This window comes from Protobothrops mucrosquamatus, unplaced genomic scaffold (genome assembly GCF_001527695.2).
Source record: "Protobothrops mucrosquamatus isolate PMUCROS unplaced genomic scaffold, P.Mucros_1.0 scaffold716, whole genome shotgun sequence".
Taxonomy (NCBI): Eukaryota; Metazoa; Chordata; class Lepidosauria; order Squamata; family Viperidae; genus Protobothrops; species Protobothrops mucrosquamatus.
Genome location: NW_015386996.1, coordinates 34,538 through 48,645, shown reverse-complemented (window position 1 = coordinate 48,645; position 14,108 = coordinate 34,538). Strand labels below are relative to the sequence as shown.

Sequence of the window (14,108 nt, the reverse complement as noted above, 5' to 3'; positions counted from 1 at the left end):
ATAAACTTTGCATGCAACTTAATAGGGATGAAGATAGATCTAAAGAATCTGTTGTTAAGTCCGTATAGTTTGAGATCAAAACTGAAAAACTGATTAAAAATGAATCTAGCATGATGCAGTTCAGTAATTTTATCTAGTGTACAGAATATTCCTGCCCAGGTGTGGGGCAGATGTCCTTTTTAAGTAACAATGTTTATTACTTCAACTATGGTGAATTAACCCTATTCCACTGAAGACCCCATTTCTCCATTCCTCAGATGGGAAATGGTACAATTGTAACAAAAACAGACCTCCGTCCACAACATTTTTGTTATATTCCACTGATTGTTCTTTGGAGGAACAATAATTTTAAATTCCTAATTCTTTTTTTTAACCATTGTTTCTATGCTTAATGTCTAGAGCAGGGATCCCCAATCCCCCGGTCTGTGGACCGGCACTGGTCTGCGACATGCCAGCAACTGGGCCATACAAACAAGCAAAGCCCCATCCGCAGTATGCAGGCAGCATGTAGAATCACGCCCCCTCCAGTCCGTGGAAAAACCTTTCTCCACAGAACTGGTCCCTGGTGCTCAAAGGGGGGGGGGGCGCTGATCTAGAGTAACAAAAATTGTTTTCATTTCTTGATGCCTTGCTCAATCATCTATTATAAAACTAAAAGTATTAAGAAGTATCAACTGGAGGGAAGATGACTCCTGGTTTTCCTTTACTTAAATATCAGTTAAAATCTTCTTAACCTAACTAGAATTGATTTTTAGCTGGGCAGTTATTTTGAGGAGCCATAACCAAGCCACCTTTGATTTTGAATAAGTGATATAGATGATGGAAGGATAATGGGGTGTGAAAATAGGTCTTGCTAACAATTCATGCAAATACCTACACAAACTTACAAGAATATATCCATTCTTTTTTTTTTATTATTTTGCAATGGAAATCTTCTGGAATGTTTGATTCTGGAGTGGAGCTTTTTGGTTGAAGCTAGTTCTGAAAAAGGAGGAGGAATCACTGCACGTGGCAACTACTGTGAGTTAATGCACAGTAAATTGTTGATTTTAATGTGATGAAAGAATGCCATCCCCACATTGAAGTTTGCCATAGCTGGGCCATCTGCCCAGGACCAAGCTTGAATTAAGCCTGTGGCTTTTAAAAGTTAATGTCCCAGATGACAGTAGTGCAGAGAGAGTTAATCAAAGCAATTTTGCCCTTTCTGCTATTTATGAAGAACACATTTTGTTAGTTTATCTCAAAAATGGTATTGGAAACAGGGCTACAAACTTTAAAAATATGCAAATAATATATTATTCAAGTCATGTTTTGATGATAAAAATATGCCAAGCCATATTCAGGAAAAAAATTCCACCCTTGATAATTTGAGACTTAAACTCCACACCAGGACATAGTCCTTTCCCCATCTTCTCATTATTTTTCTTTGGCTATTAAATTAATAGCAAATAAAGGATTAAAGGACCAGATGAAGGAGGTAACAGATAGATACCTACATATTTATTTAGTAGAAGCTGTAGAGTCAAAATAGTCACAGATCTGCAGGCTCATCTTGAAGGTTTTTTGTTTCTCTTGAATGTGATGTGGCAGGTCACTTATTTAGGTTTAGAAAAGTATTTGGTAAAGCTTGTGCAGAATGCCTTCCAATGTCGAAATCATGGTGCTGCTGGCAAATCACCATTGTTTACTCTATTAAAACTGATGGAGGATATACTTTAAACTTTTCTTTTAAACTGGTGTAGGAGTGAATTATGATCATTATATTATCAAATCACTGGGTGCCTTGGGTGAATTAATATAGGCTGAAATGTTCTCAGGTATTATGGCTCTAAGCCTAAATTTTTGTTTTCAGCTCATCAGAAAGAATAACATACAGTGTAACAAATTTATAGATCCACATATGAAAATTTAATATCCAGTGTATTTGAATAGGGAATAAGATACGCTTCTAGGAGACCCAGATCTTTCATTCATTCACTACAGTCATTTCTTCAAAAGTAACCTCTTTTTTTTATTCACCAATCCATCAAGTGGCACAATTTAACTACCTCTTTAGACACTTCACTTAGCAAAATCCTTTTGCCATGTCACTCTGAAATGTTTGTGATGGGTGAAGAAAATATAGCACCTTTTTCCCTTTGATTTCATTTCTTTGAAGGACAGAGATTAGAGAGCTTGTTGCCATCACTTCCAACTCTAATTAAAGCCTAGGATGTGTTAACATCTCTATAAATCTTATTGCGTTGATTTTTTTTTCCTTGCAGAAATAGATCTGCACATGAAGACCGAATTACTAGGAGCAGATTATTAGTCTTAAAGCTAAGTTATTGCTCTAACACAGCTTTCCTCAGTCTGAATGTCCTCCAGATCAGTCACAAGTCCCAGAATTCTTCTGCCAGCAACTTGACTAAGGACGGCTGCTCATTTATTAGAATAACCAACCCAAACCTGATTGGTTTCTGCCGTACAACTGAATCTATTTGGCTTTTTGCAAATTACTTTTTTAATCCAGGCAACATGTGTGAGAATAAGTTCTATTTAAAAGCTTCTTTGTAAAGAAGAATACCTTGAATATTTTCATACTTAACTTAGAAGAGAGAAGCCTGTCTTGCTCCACATATTCCTGAATGGTAGCCCCTGACAATTAGCCATGCTTGCTGGAGTGACAGGAATTTTGAGTACAACAACAAAAGGGCAAGGGGTTTCCTATGCTTTGGAAAATATATGACTATATTTGAAGAATACTAGTATCTACATCAGGGGTTCTCAACCTTGGCAACTTTAAGACTTGTGGACTTCAACTCCCAGAATTCCTCAGCCAGCAAAGCTGGCTGAGGAATTCTGGGAGTTGAAGTCCACAAGTCTTAAAGTTGCCAAGGTTGAGAACCCCTGATCTACATGAACTTATAAGAATTTGAAGCATGCTAGTCTGAATTACTGTTTTAAACTGATACTAGTTACTAAATACTTCAAACTACTGTGGGAGTCCCTTCAGATCTTGATTATTTGTCCTTGTTTTGTTTCATGCAAACTATCTCTGTTTCTCCAAAGCTAGAGCAAGGTTTTTCAAGTTGGGTTCCCTGACCTCTAGGGTCCAATGAAAACTTGATGGAGTTCTAGGAGAGCAAGGAAAAAAATGTCAAGTGACTTTAATGCATGAATAAACTAATCATTACAAATGCATGCTTTGCCTCATTTTCAGTTTTAGAACTTTGCCTCTTGATCAAGGGGATCTGAGATTTTTTTTTAACTAACAGATTTTGTGGCCTGAAAAAAAAAACCTGTGGTAAAATCTTAAATTTCAAGAGTCTGTAGCGCGTACTGAATAATAAATTCTCATTGAGCTTGTGGCCTGGGAGTTGTGCTTACTGGGAATTTGCAAATTTGGAAATTCTAGGGGTGGTGAGGAAATCAAGCAAGAGATGGACTATATGGGCTTCTGATTACCATAGAAGAGAATGGGTCAGGCAGGAGAACAGTCCAAATGCCCTGTATATAATCTTTTCACCCTTCACTTTTCACAGTGATACTTCTTCAGAGGATTGAAAAATTAGTCTCCCTTTTTTAAGGCATTGTTTTGCATTAACAGCGAAGGCTTAGGATACTTTCAAATGAATAGTATTGATAAGTTTGAGCTTGGGCCCCTTTCAGATTGGTTAGAACAACTTTGGGACAATTTTTCTTCAAGCCCAAGTAGGGTGTTTTGAACTCAGACATTTTGAATTTGAAACCCTTTGAGCACACATAAGCAATAATCACTCTTACCTGCTTTACGATATGGTTCTGATTTTGTACATAACTCATTATTCGTTCTGAAAAGTCTTGAGTCAAGCCTCAAGTAAAACTATTTTAAGATGTATGAGCAGTGGAAATTGTCTACTTGCATTATACTAGGGCAACACTTCAGAATGCTGAGCGTTAGTAAAGGATGGTTGCTAAAGTTTTATACTAAATCTAATTGTATTCATCTTACTATCATGAAATAAATGCTTCCTTTGTTTTGCTGTTCCTAAAGAAATCCCACATGAATGTCATTTTCTTGAAAGAAGAAATAGCTTGGAGTCTTCTCTTCTTTAGGGCCAAGTTACCCGTGCACAGGAGGCTGAGGAGAATTACATTATCAAGCGGGAGCTGGCAGTGGTGAAACAACAATGCTGTTCTGCCACAGAGAATTTGCAGAAGGCACGAAGCACGATTCAGCAACTTCAGGATCAACAGGTAAATAAGAGTGGAAGATATAAAAGTGATAAGGGGATGTATGATGAAGGGGGGGGGTACATAGAGGTGAAATTACATGCAAGTGTTCAGTTGGTTAAATCACAGGGTTTTAAAATTCATGTGACTTGTTTTGTGGGGGAAGCCTGGAACTGGCAAGTCTAGAGATTACCATTCCCATGGCAATTTGTTAGAATAGGCCAGTGATGGCGAACCTTTTAGAGACCGAGTGCCCAAACTGCAACCCAAAACCCACTTATGCATCGTCGGGTGCCAGGTGGGTGTGGTCCATTGGCTGGGCGTGGCCCATTGGGTGGGCGTGGCTGCAGTGGTAACGGCAGACTGGGTGGGACTAAAAAGTTCAATCAGTTCCAACTTTGCAAGATCTTTTTTTCCCCGCGAGAAGTTGAAATTGACTGATTGATTGAACCTTTTTTTTTCTTTGCACATGGCGGCGGAGGCCTAAAACGAAAAGGTTTTATAAAACCCAGCTGAAGGTCTAGGACTGGGGTGGCGGCGTGTGTGCCCACAGAGAGGGCTCTGAGTGCCACCTCTGGCACCCATGCCATAGGTTCGTCACCACTGGAATAGGCTGTACAAAGCTATATATTTTACTGGGTTGGTTTTTGTTGTTGATTTTTTCTTGAGACCAGTCATTCCAGTGCAAAGCCTTCTTTTGCTCTTTTCCCAGTATTAGATTTAAGGAAGATTGTATCTACTCCGATTCTTGCTTGAATATCTACCCTACTTTAGCCTTTTCACCAACCTGGTGCATCTGAATGTGTTGAATTACAAAATAAACTCATAACCCCAGCTTTTATGTCCATTAGAGATCTTGGCTGCTAATGTGACTTATTGTATGAAACATCTGGAGAGCTCCAGATTGAGAAGGTCCCATCTAGAAAAAGAATTACACTTGGCTATTCCTAATGATTATAACCCATGATTGAAGGCCAAATTTGAGAGTTCTGTGCATAGTCTCCCGAAATGAAAAAAGGAACAACTGAACTGTAATCCATTAGGAGGCCATGGCTTTTATAGAGCAGAGTAATGTTTATCCTTTTTTTTCTATGGACTACAGTTTAGTTTGCAGTCAATGTCATCCTCTGTGTACTGTTTTTTTTTTTCTTTCAAAAAGATAGAGCAACTAAAAAAGGGCAGGGAGATATTTTGTTTAGAAGAATGGCTTTCAGGAAAAGCCTTAACCATCTCTTTCCTTTGCTCCTCTTATTGACATCCCTTTAAAATAACCCATTCAGCGAATTTATAAGTTGCCTATCTTCCAACTTATGTGTTTCTGGCTTCTAGTTGTAGAAATTAGAGTGAATTGATTACAATAAAAATGGTAGGAATAGAGACAGCAGTCAGTCATTCGTGGTTTCCATTGATTTACTAACGTTTCTTTTACTCTGTAGGGAAATCCCCGCTACTCTGAGGAATTTGTGAGCCACCTGGAAACAGAACTGGAGCAATCCCGCTTGAGGGAATCTGAGACTCTGAGCGCTCTTAAAGAGATGCAGGATAAAGTCCTGGACATGGAAAAGGTATCTTTCCTTTCAAAGCCTGATACAGAAGCACACAAGTGTTAGAAAGTAACCAGAGCAGGATCCCAGATAGCGATGTTTGAATTAGCTGAAGTCTAAGAATAGATGCTTTGATAGAGACTTCTCTGCATCGTGAATTTTGATGAAGATTGCAACAAAAGATTGAATTTATACGTTCCCACAAGTGAAAATTCCAGGACTGCTTTTTCTTCTTCTTCACTGTTGTATTAGGAGTATCCCCTTTTATTCTTTGTGGTAACATCTTTACCTGTAACAAATAACAATTTTTGAAGTCATGTATAATTACACTCTATTCAGGAGAATGTGGAAAGATCAACAGTCTTCTTGTTTTAATAAATTATTGGCTATAGTCTTCTCAAGATTTTGTATTGGGAAGGCAAACAAGGACTACCTCTGGGTGCAGATCTGACATCACAGGTCCTTTGGTAGAATGCCTAGCACCATCTTCAACCATTCTATGCTACTGGACAGTTCTTGGACCCAAAGCAGCTGGCGCTGCTGGGAGGAAATATGGAGGAAGGAGGGGCAGACTTGCTTGAGCTGCACCTGTTAGGGAGACCTAACAGGCCAAAGGCTCTTCAGTCTGTGCTGTGGCATACTGAAAGCGGTATATAGTGCTCATACTTAAGCCATCTCCTTTCCAGAGAAACAGCTTGCTTCCAGATGAAAACAATGTGGCCCGTCTACAGGAGGAACTGAAGGGTATGAAGTTGCGGGAGTCTGAGGCAATGAAATCCTTGAGAGAACTGCAACACCAAGTGAAGGAGCTCAATGACAATTGGCAGGTACGCTACATTTAAAGGATGCCATACCTGACAGCATCTCACTTGTTAGGCCTTGTTGCCTTGGTTCATGGTTTTAACGTAAATCTTTGTATAGAAGGCCACAAGGACTGATCCTGTAAGTTCTTTGGATCTTTCAGCAGTATCAAATGGGTTAATAAGAAGCACCTTTGGGGTTGCAGAGGTTTGGACAATCACTAGATGGCAATTAAGAAATCTTGTATCTCTTTGCTGCCATCTACTGGCCATCAGGGTTTTGTAGCCTAGATTTGGGAGATCCAGGAGCTTAATAAAATCTGGTTTGATGCATAAATCACTTTAAGGAACAAGATCCTAAATGTTTGCTAAAAGAGTAATATGTTTATGGTTACATGTGAGAGAACCTAGCTGTAGTTCAACGTATAGCACATAATGTTTATGTAGACTGTTCCCAATTTCTTCATATAGGATTGAAAAGATCTCTCTGAGATCTTGGAGGCAAACAGCTTGTCAGTGTACATAGTGGTAACTAACTGGATCAACAGATATTAAGCATGTGTTGAGGAAACTGGTGTTCTGATTTTTTTAAAGATTAACTACAAGTAGTCCTTGGATTATGACAGTAATTGGGTTTGGAATTTCCATCGCTAAGCAAAGCAGTTGTAAAGCACAATGGCATGTGACGGTATGATTTAGCAGCAGAAATCCCAGCAATCCCCATTGCCATCATTAACCCAACCTCATCAGGCGAGGTCCCATCCTAATCCAAGCCATTCCTAACTTGGTCCCTCCCAGCCCTGAGCCTCAGTAAGGTAAGGGACTGCCTCCTCTTGAATTCCTCCCACTTGTCTATCTCCCTTCCCCCCAATCTCTGCCTTTTGGCTGCTTTGCACAGTAGCACTCCTCAGCAGCAGTAGTGGGCACTGGGAGTAAAGTGGAAGTCCAGAGCTTTCAGCAATCTCAGTCAGCCACCACAGTCACATGGCTGCTTTCACCGCTGCTGAGAACTGCCACCTCACACCTTGTGCCGTGGTCAGCCATCCCAGTGCTGCAGCACAAATCCCCAGCTACACTGTTTTTCTGTTGACCATGCAAACCCCAGCTGACCTTTGCCATCTTCCTCCTCCCGCTGCTGTTGAGGTGCCCCCAGCCTGGCCCTATTGGAGACAGCTGCTGGCCGTACCAGGCCTTCTTCCCAAGGCTGCTCCAAATCATATGCTTGCCTTCTCAGCAAGGTTGTCAACGATGCTTCTGAGACCTTCCAAAAGCTCGCGAGATGGCCTCTCCTGCCCCTCTCCGAATTGTACATGGCATTCTCACAATNGCTTTAGGACCCAGGCGTAAGTACCATTTATTCAACACTGCCATAACTTCAAATGGTCACTAAACAAATTGTTGTTAAGCAAGGACTATCTGTACAAAGTTAGGACAATCTGCTTTAAACATATTGTAATAGTGCTCTGTATATGCCATAAGCAACATGCAGCTCATAAAAAGCTACAAAGACCAGATAATATGAAAAGGTGTCATAAGCTGCCATTCAGATGCAAAATAAGCATAGAACTGCTTTCTGTTGTGCTCATACTCAGCCTTGGTACCCCTGGATCAAATATGCCTGTGCCTAGATTTGCAGATAATTATAATAATAATAATAATGATAAAGTTGGAAGGGACCTTGGAGGTCATCTAGTCCAACCCCCTGCTCAGGCAGGAAACCCTATACCATTTTGGACAAATGGCTGTCCAGTTTCTTCTTAAAAACTTCCAGTGTTGGTGCATTCACCGCTTCTGGAGGCAGGTTGTTCCACTGATTAATTGTTCTAACTGTCAGGAAGTTTCTCCTTAGTTCTAGGTTGCTTCTCTCCTTGCTTAGTTTCCACCCATTGCTTCTTGTCCTGCCTCCAGGCGCTTTGGAAAATAGCTTGACTCCCTCTTCTTTGTGGCAGCCCCTGAGATATTGGAACACTGCTATCATGTCCCCCCTCGTCCTTCTCTTTGTTAAACTAGACATACCCAATTCCAGCAACCGTTTCTTATATGTTTTAGCCTCCAGTCCCCTAATCATCTTTGTTGCTCTTCTCTGTACTCTTTCTAGAGTCTCAACATCTTTTTTACATCGTGGTGACCAAAACTGGATGCAGCATTCCAAGTGTGGCCTTACCAAGGCATTGTAAAGTGGTATTAACACTTCACGTGATCTTGATTCTCTCCCTCTGTTAATGCAGCCCAGCACTGTTGTTTGGTTCCCCTTTCCTTAGGCCCATCTGAGCCGGACCGGAGGGCGGTGGAAGGACTCTCCACGAAAGAACACGATGAACGACCTCCAAGATGAACTGATGAATCTCCGTCTGCGTGAGACACAGGCCCAGGGTGAGGTCCGGGAGTTGCGTCAAAGAGTGGTAGAGCTTGAAACTCAGGTGAGGGTGTGACAATTGTCATAGTTCTCCTCTCCATTAAGAGTATTTCTAAATCTGGACAGTTAAGATCTTTTCATCTGTAATGTCTTTTTTCCTAACTGATCTATAGCAATCCTTCCGACTTTTTTTTTAACGTGCAAACAGTTTTATATTGAATGTGAAAGTGCAAAGTTTCGCATTTCAAGCAAAGGAATATGCTTGAATAGAGGCGTGTGTATGAGTGTGTAACAAATTCAATGATGTTGTTATTTATTTTTCCATCAACAATAACCCTGTGAGATGGGTTGGGTTGAGAGAGAGTGTGACTGGCCCAGCCAGCTTTCATGCCTAGGGTGGAGCTAGAACTCACAGTTTCCTAGTTTCTAGACCAGCACCTTAACTATTACACTAAACTGGCTCTATAAGTGTCAATCAATTGCCCCCTAATTCTTCTTTTCTAGGATCAGATTCACAGCAACCTCCTCAATCGGATGGAACAGGAGTGCTCTGGGCTGCATGAAAAGGTCCAGTACCTCACTGCCCAAAACAAAGGGTTGCAGACGCAGTTGAGTGAGACCAAGCGCAAGCATGCTGAATCAGAGTGCAAGGTGAGTTTTTGCCCATTCAGCGGTGCAAGGCATGTGACTTGCCCCGCAGAAAACAAGTCAGGCTTGCTCAATTGCTTCTCAAAGGTAAGGAGCTTCAAACAGTTTTCTGAATTGTAAAACTCAACTTGTTTTTAAGCTTTGGGAGGTCGGAATTACCCGGCACTAGGGCACCACAGTGTAGCAAATCTTCTTACTGTCAAAATGGCTGAAATCCTGACTTTCGGGTAATTTAGCGACTCAGCATGGGTTTAATGGCATCTGTAGCTGCCATGAGGAATTCTAGGAGCTCGGACTTTTTTTTTTTTTTCCTGTTCTGCATATCATGCAGATTTTCTTGCTTGCAGTCTAATGGGCTTCTGCCATTGGTTTGTATTATCTGTTACAGAGCAAAGAAGAAGTTATGGCTGTTCGCCTGAGAGAAGCTGATAGCATGGCTGCTGTTGCAGAGATGCGGCAGAGGGTTGCTGAACTGGAAATCCAGGTTAGGGGAGAGTAACCAGCAGGTGTCCTTTTCAGCCACAAGTGAAACAAAGGTCTACAGCAAGTTGCAGCTGGAAAAGAAAAAAAAAAGCAAATGCTCTTGCATTAAGCTAGTGAAGGATCTCCTGAACCAACTTTTCTGTGTGATTGTTAAAGAATCTGACAATACACGTTTAGACTACAGGAAAGACTGAGAGGTATCAGATACCCGAAGAGTGGTTCTTTTCCTTTGCTAGAGTTCTTTGAACTTGTTGGCTAAAAAGTAATTTGCCAGTGGATCCTGCACTGGGAAGCAGGAAAAACAGCGGACTATATGGTCTCTAAAATCCCTTCCAGAATGGTTTAGTTATTTATGCAGGTCGTGAAATAATATATGGGCTGGGCTAAGGTCTGAAGCAGTTGTGCCCTCTCCTCCAAGCAGTTGTCATTGTTATCCCTCTCTTTTCACCTGCAGCGAGAAGAAGGAATGATCCAAGGTCAACTCAACAATTCTGATGCCTCCCAATACATCCGTGAACTCAAGGAGCAGATTGATGAACTCAAGGCAGAGGTAAGCCCAACCTAGTGGGAGAAAGCAGACAAAACCATGGAGGGCTTTTTGATGGACTGTGTTATCATCCTTTAGTAAGTCACAGCTATTGTTTCTACACAAAATACAGACGCTATGAGCAATGCAACTATGAATTCTCTTGGTCAGCTCCTAATACATATATATATATTAATCAAGTAGTCAGTATCAGTTTGAATTATATTAGTACAGTAGTGGCCAGACTTTGTCAGTTTTTGTTGAAAAAGAAACCCCGCATAAACAAACCCCTTCTTTCACTTGTGACTGAAAATGTAATGTTATAAGACCCAAAGTTCAAAGGCCCCATGTCACATGATTTAAAAATCTGTTCTGACTTATGAATCTATCTCTTATAGGTTTGTAAAATAATCTAGAGAGAAACGAATTTTCTTTTAAGAGTAGGTTGCTACTCTGACCCTTTTATTCTTGCAATGCCTTGCTAGTCCAAGAAAAAGGAGGATATCTGTATATAACCTCACACTTCTAGTAAGGCTTAAGTCTTAAGCCAGGACGTAGCTTCTGTTACATCATAGCAGGGTTAGGGTTAGGGTTTGTCCACTATAGATTATTTTTTCTAAATCCAAGTTATACCAAGTTACACCAAGTTATACCAGGGCTTAAGTGGGTTTCATAGTGCTGAATGCCAAACCATCATGGCTGCCCCAGTGTCTTCTTTTTTCCTCTCCTGCAGATTCGGCTAATGAAAGGACAGAAGCCTTTTGAGGACTCTATGGGTTTTGACGGTATACATATTGTGAGTCATCTGGCAGTGGACGATGACTCGCTACATTCTTCAGATGAGGAATTGCTGACCAGCCCTATGGTAGTGGGTGCCCTGCAGGATGTTTTGTATCCACTGTCTCCTCACAACACACACTTTCTGCACGGGGCTGAAAGCTCTGGTAAGGAGAGTGATGGCACCACAGATAGCGACCCAGATGACCCTGCCTCTGCCGCTGAGGCCAATGGCGAGATCATCTTTGCAGAGGCCCTGGGCAAATGAGGAGTGATGCTGCCATCCCAGCTCCATCTGGAGTCAGTTGATCCACTGGCCACGCTGTACTGAGGAATCAGGGATCAGCTGTTACTGAGTCTTCGGCCCAGTGAGTACCATGGCTCAGAGGTGGCGTGGAGTGCCACGCGTGAACAGTATGGATTGTTATCAGCACTGCCTTTTTTCAGCTTTGCCACTGGGAGTTAAAATCCAAATCCAGGTATTGGCCTCATCCATGTCCTGCTTTCCACACTTTTTTTTCCTTCTCAACACAAAGATTTGCACAGGCGAGGACTGTGAAGAGGCAGCAGAAGCAGTCAATCCACCGATTCCCTAAAATGCTGCCCAGCTGTATTCCGTCTCTGTCTCCTGGCTGTGCTTGGAGAAGGGAAAGGGGTTGGTCTTCCCTTTGTTTATATTTGTCTCCTAGCATGCTGCTCTGCATCCAGAGGAGAAAATGGAGTGCCTGCATACTTGTTTGTAATTTTCCACTCTGGAAAAGGACAGGAAGGAGAAATGAGCTTCTGAAGAGGTGATTTGTTCTAATGAGGGAGATAATATTTTTTGTTCCTGTTTGTTATTTATTTTTAGAGTGCAATTACTAATCCAGCTCTTTGAGAAGTTCAGTGATTTTGAGGGTTTTTATATGGAGGAGCCAAAACTGCTTCTGTATTTAATCATACAACATTTTCTATTTAATTATGTAAAGGGATATTCTTTACTAACGCCACTTTTATATCATATTTTCAAACTCTGTTTTTTTGCAGCAGTCTGGCTCAGTGCCTAATTGGGTTCAGACAGGAAGACCGTCCATCAGTGCATGTGCACACATGCATGTGCATGCACACAAACACACATAATTTGGGGGGGGGGGGTAAGCTGTTCCTTGATTCATGAGATCAGTATTAATTGCTAAACTTTCAGGCAGCTGAGAATTTGACAAAGTGAACTGTGTGGGCAAGAGAGGAATTACTATGGAATGTCCAGATAATTGATTCTGCCAAGATAACAAAAAAGGAAGGCCCTTGAGGGCTCAACATTGAATTACATATCAAGTAAAAATGAGATTTCTAATATTATGTTTGCCTCCAAACATTATTAGGTAGGGATAGCAAGGGAGAACCAACAGGAAAGTTATGCTTAACCCTTGTGTGTTTACTGATGATTCCATGCAAAAGCTCCTCAGTTCCTTTAAGCATTGGGAGCATTTAGTTGTATAAAATGAAGTTCTGCTCCAAAGAGCAATTCCTTGCAAAAACAAGCCTCTTCTTGAAGTGAGTGAGTGTGTGTGTGTGTGTTTATGGGGGAGGTTGGGGGCAAGGCAAGGCAGGGTAGAGAAAAGAACATGATTTCTTAACAGAATTAGCTTCTGACAGGGAAAGGATTGCTGACAGCCCACTTAAATGACAGTTGGCAAAGAAAAAACCCATAATTTATGCAGGGATTCTGATGAAGGGTTTGAATAAAACTGCAAAGCGATGCGTGTTTCAGTTGGAAGTACTACAGTCATTGCCATGCTATTTGTAATTCAGTTCATACTCGGTTTGCTGAAAAAAGGCTTGTTTTTCCACAAAGGGGGAGTGGGCATCAGGAATTGAGAAACATCAGTGGAGTATTATTTAGGAGCACTGTATGTTTTGGGAAGCTACAAATAATGCTGCCATTGGGACCTCCTCTGCAATTTTTGAAGTATAGAACTGAAGGTGGTGGTTTAATTTTTGTCCCCTTTCCTTAACAGAGTCCATATTTAAGAGTATTAAAGCTACTCTGACACAGCATGCTTTTGGGGGATTGGTGCAGCACCTGGATATATTACTGCAAGTAAGATTCCAGACTCTCCCCCCCCCCAAAAAAAAAACAAAAAAAGCTAGGGCAGGGCAGAAAATTCCTTTGAAAGAAAGACATGCAGTGCTGTTTCTTCCCAATTAAATTAAATTGTGCGGGTTTTGAAATACTTAGCATTGCAAGGTGTCTGAATAAAGGTATTATTGCAAATGATGACGTTGCAGCTGAGGATACAGATCACCTGACACTAGAAGCTGGAAAGGGTTTCAGAGAAGGTCTATGAAAGAGGCTGGGCAAGTGCAGAACGTGGAAGGTGTAAGGCTTTGACCCTGCCAAGAAGGTAGCCCATTTTGTTAAGCAAGATCTCTGGGTTGTCTGCCATTGACTTAACAGGTTTTGGAACTGGGGAATGAAATATTCCTCCTCTCAGGGAAGGGGGCCCATGTCTTGCTATGGATGCGTTTTCTTCATCCCCTGCTCAATTTTCTTTCCTTTCTGATCTGTAGTAAATCAATCTGCCTTTTAAGTTTACTTAAAATTGTGAAACTTGTAACTTTATTAGTAGCTGAACATGTTCTGTATTGGACACATAGGCCTCTCTTTTTGGAAGTGTTCTCCACGACCCCTTCCTTGGCATGGGATTGGAAGGGATTGGTAAGGGAGAAGCTGCTTGGGGTTTTTCCAAGGGCTGTTTTAGCACCAAATTAGTGAGTGTAAACCAGCATTTGTGAAATGG

General features: G+C 41.3%; 1 protein-coding gene across 2 annotated transcripts in view; it reads left to right on the top strand.

Annotated features, from left to right (window-relative positions):
• EVI5L (ecotropic viral integration site 5 like) overlaps window positions 1-11,849 on the top strand; it is a 39,993-nt gene extending 28,144 nt beyond the window's left edge. For both annotated transcript variants that reach the window (XM_015818315.1, XM_015818314.1), the window contains 8 exons: window positions 4,078-4,218; window positions 5,631-5,759; window positions 6,425-6,565; window positions 8,800-8,958; window positions 9,399-9,545; window positions 9,931-10,026; window positions 10,480-10,575; window positions 11,285-11,849. In XM_015818315.1, coding sequence (XP_015673801.1) covers window positions 4,078-4,218; window positions 5,631-5,759; window positions 6,425-6,565; window positions 8,800-8,958; window positions 9,399-9,545; window positions 9,931-10,026; window positions 10,480-10,575; window positions 11,285-11,596 — 1,221 coding nt within the window. In that variant the 3' untranslated portion in view covers window positions 11,597-11,849. The remainder of the gene's footprint in view (window positions 1-4,077; window positions 4,219-5,630; window positions 5,760-6,424; window positions 6,566-8,799; window positions 8,959-9,398; window positions 9,546-9,930; window positions 10,027-10,479; window positions 10,576-11,284) is intronic.
• The last annotated feature ends 2,259 nt before the right edge of the window (window positions 11,850-14,108 follow it).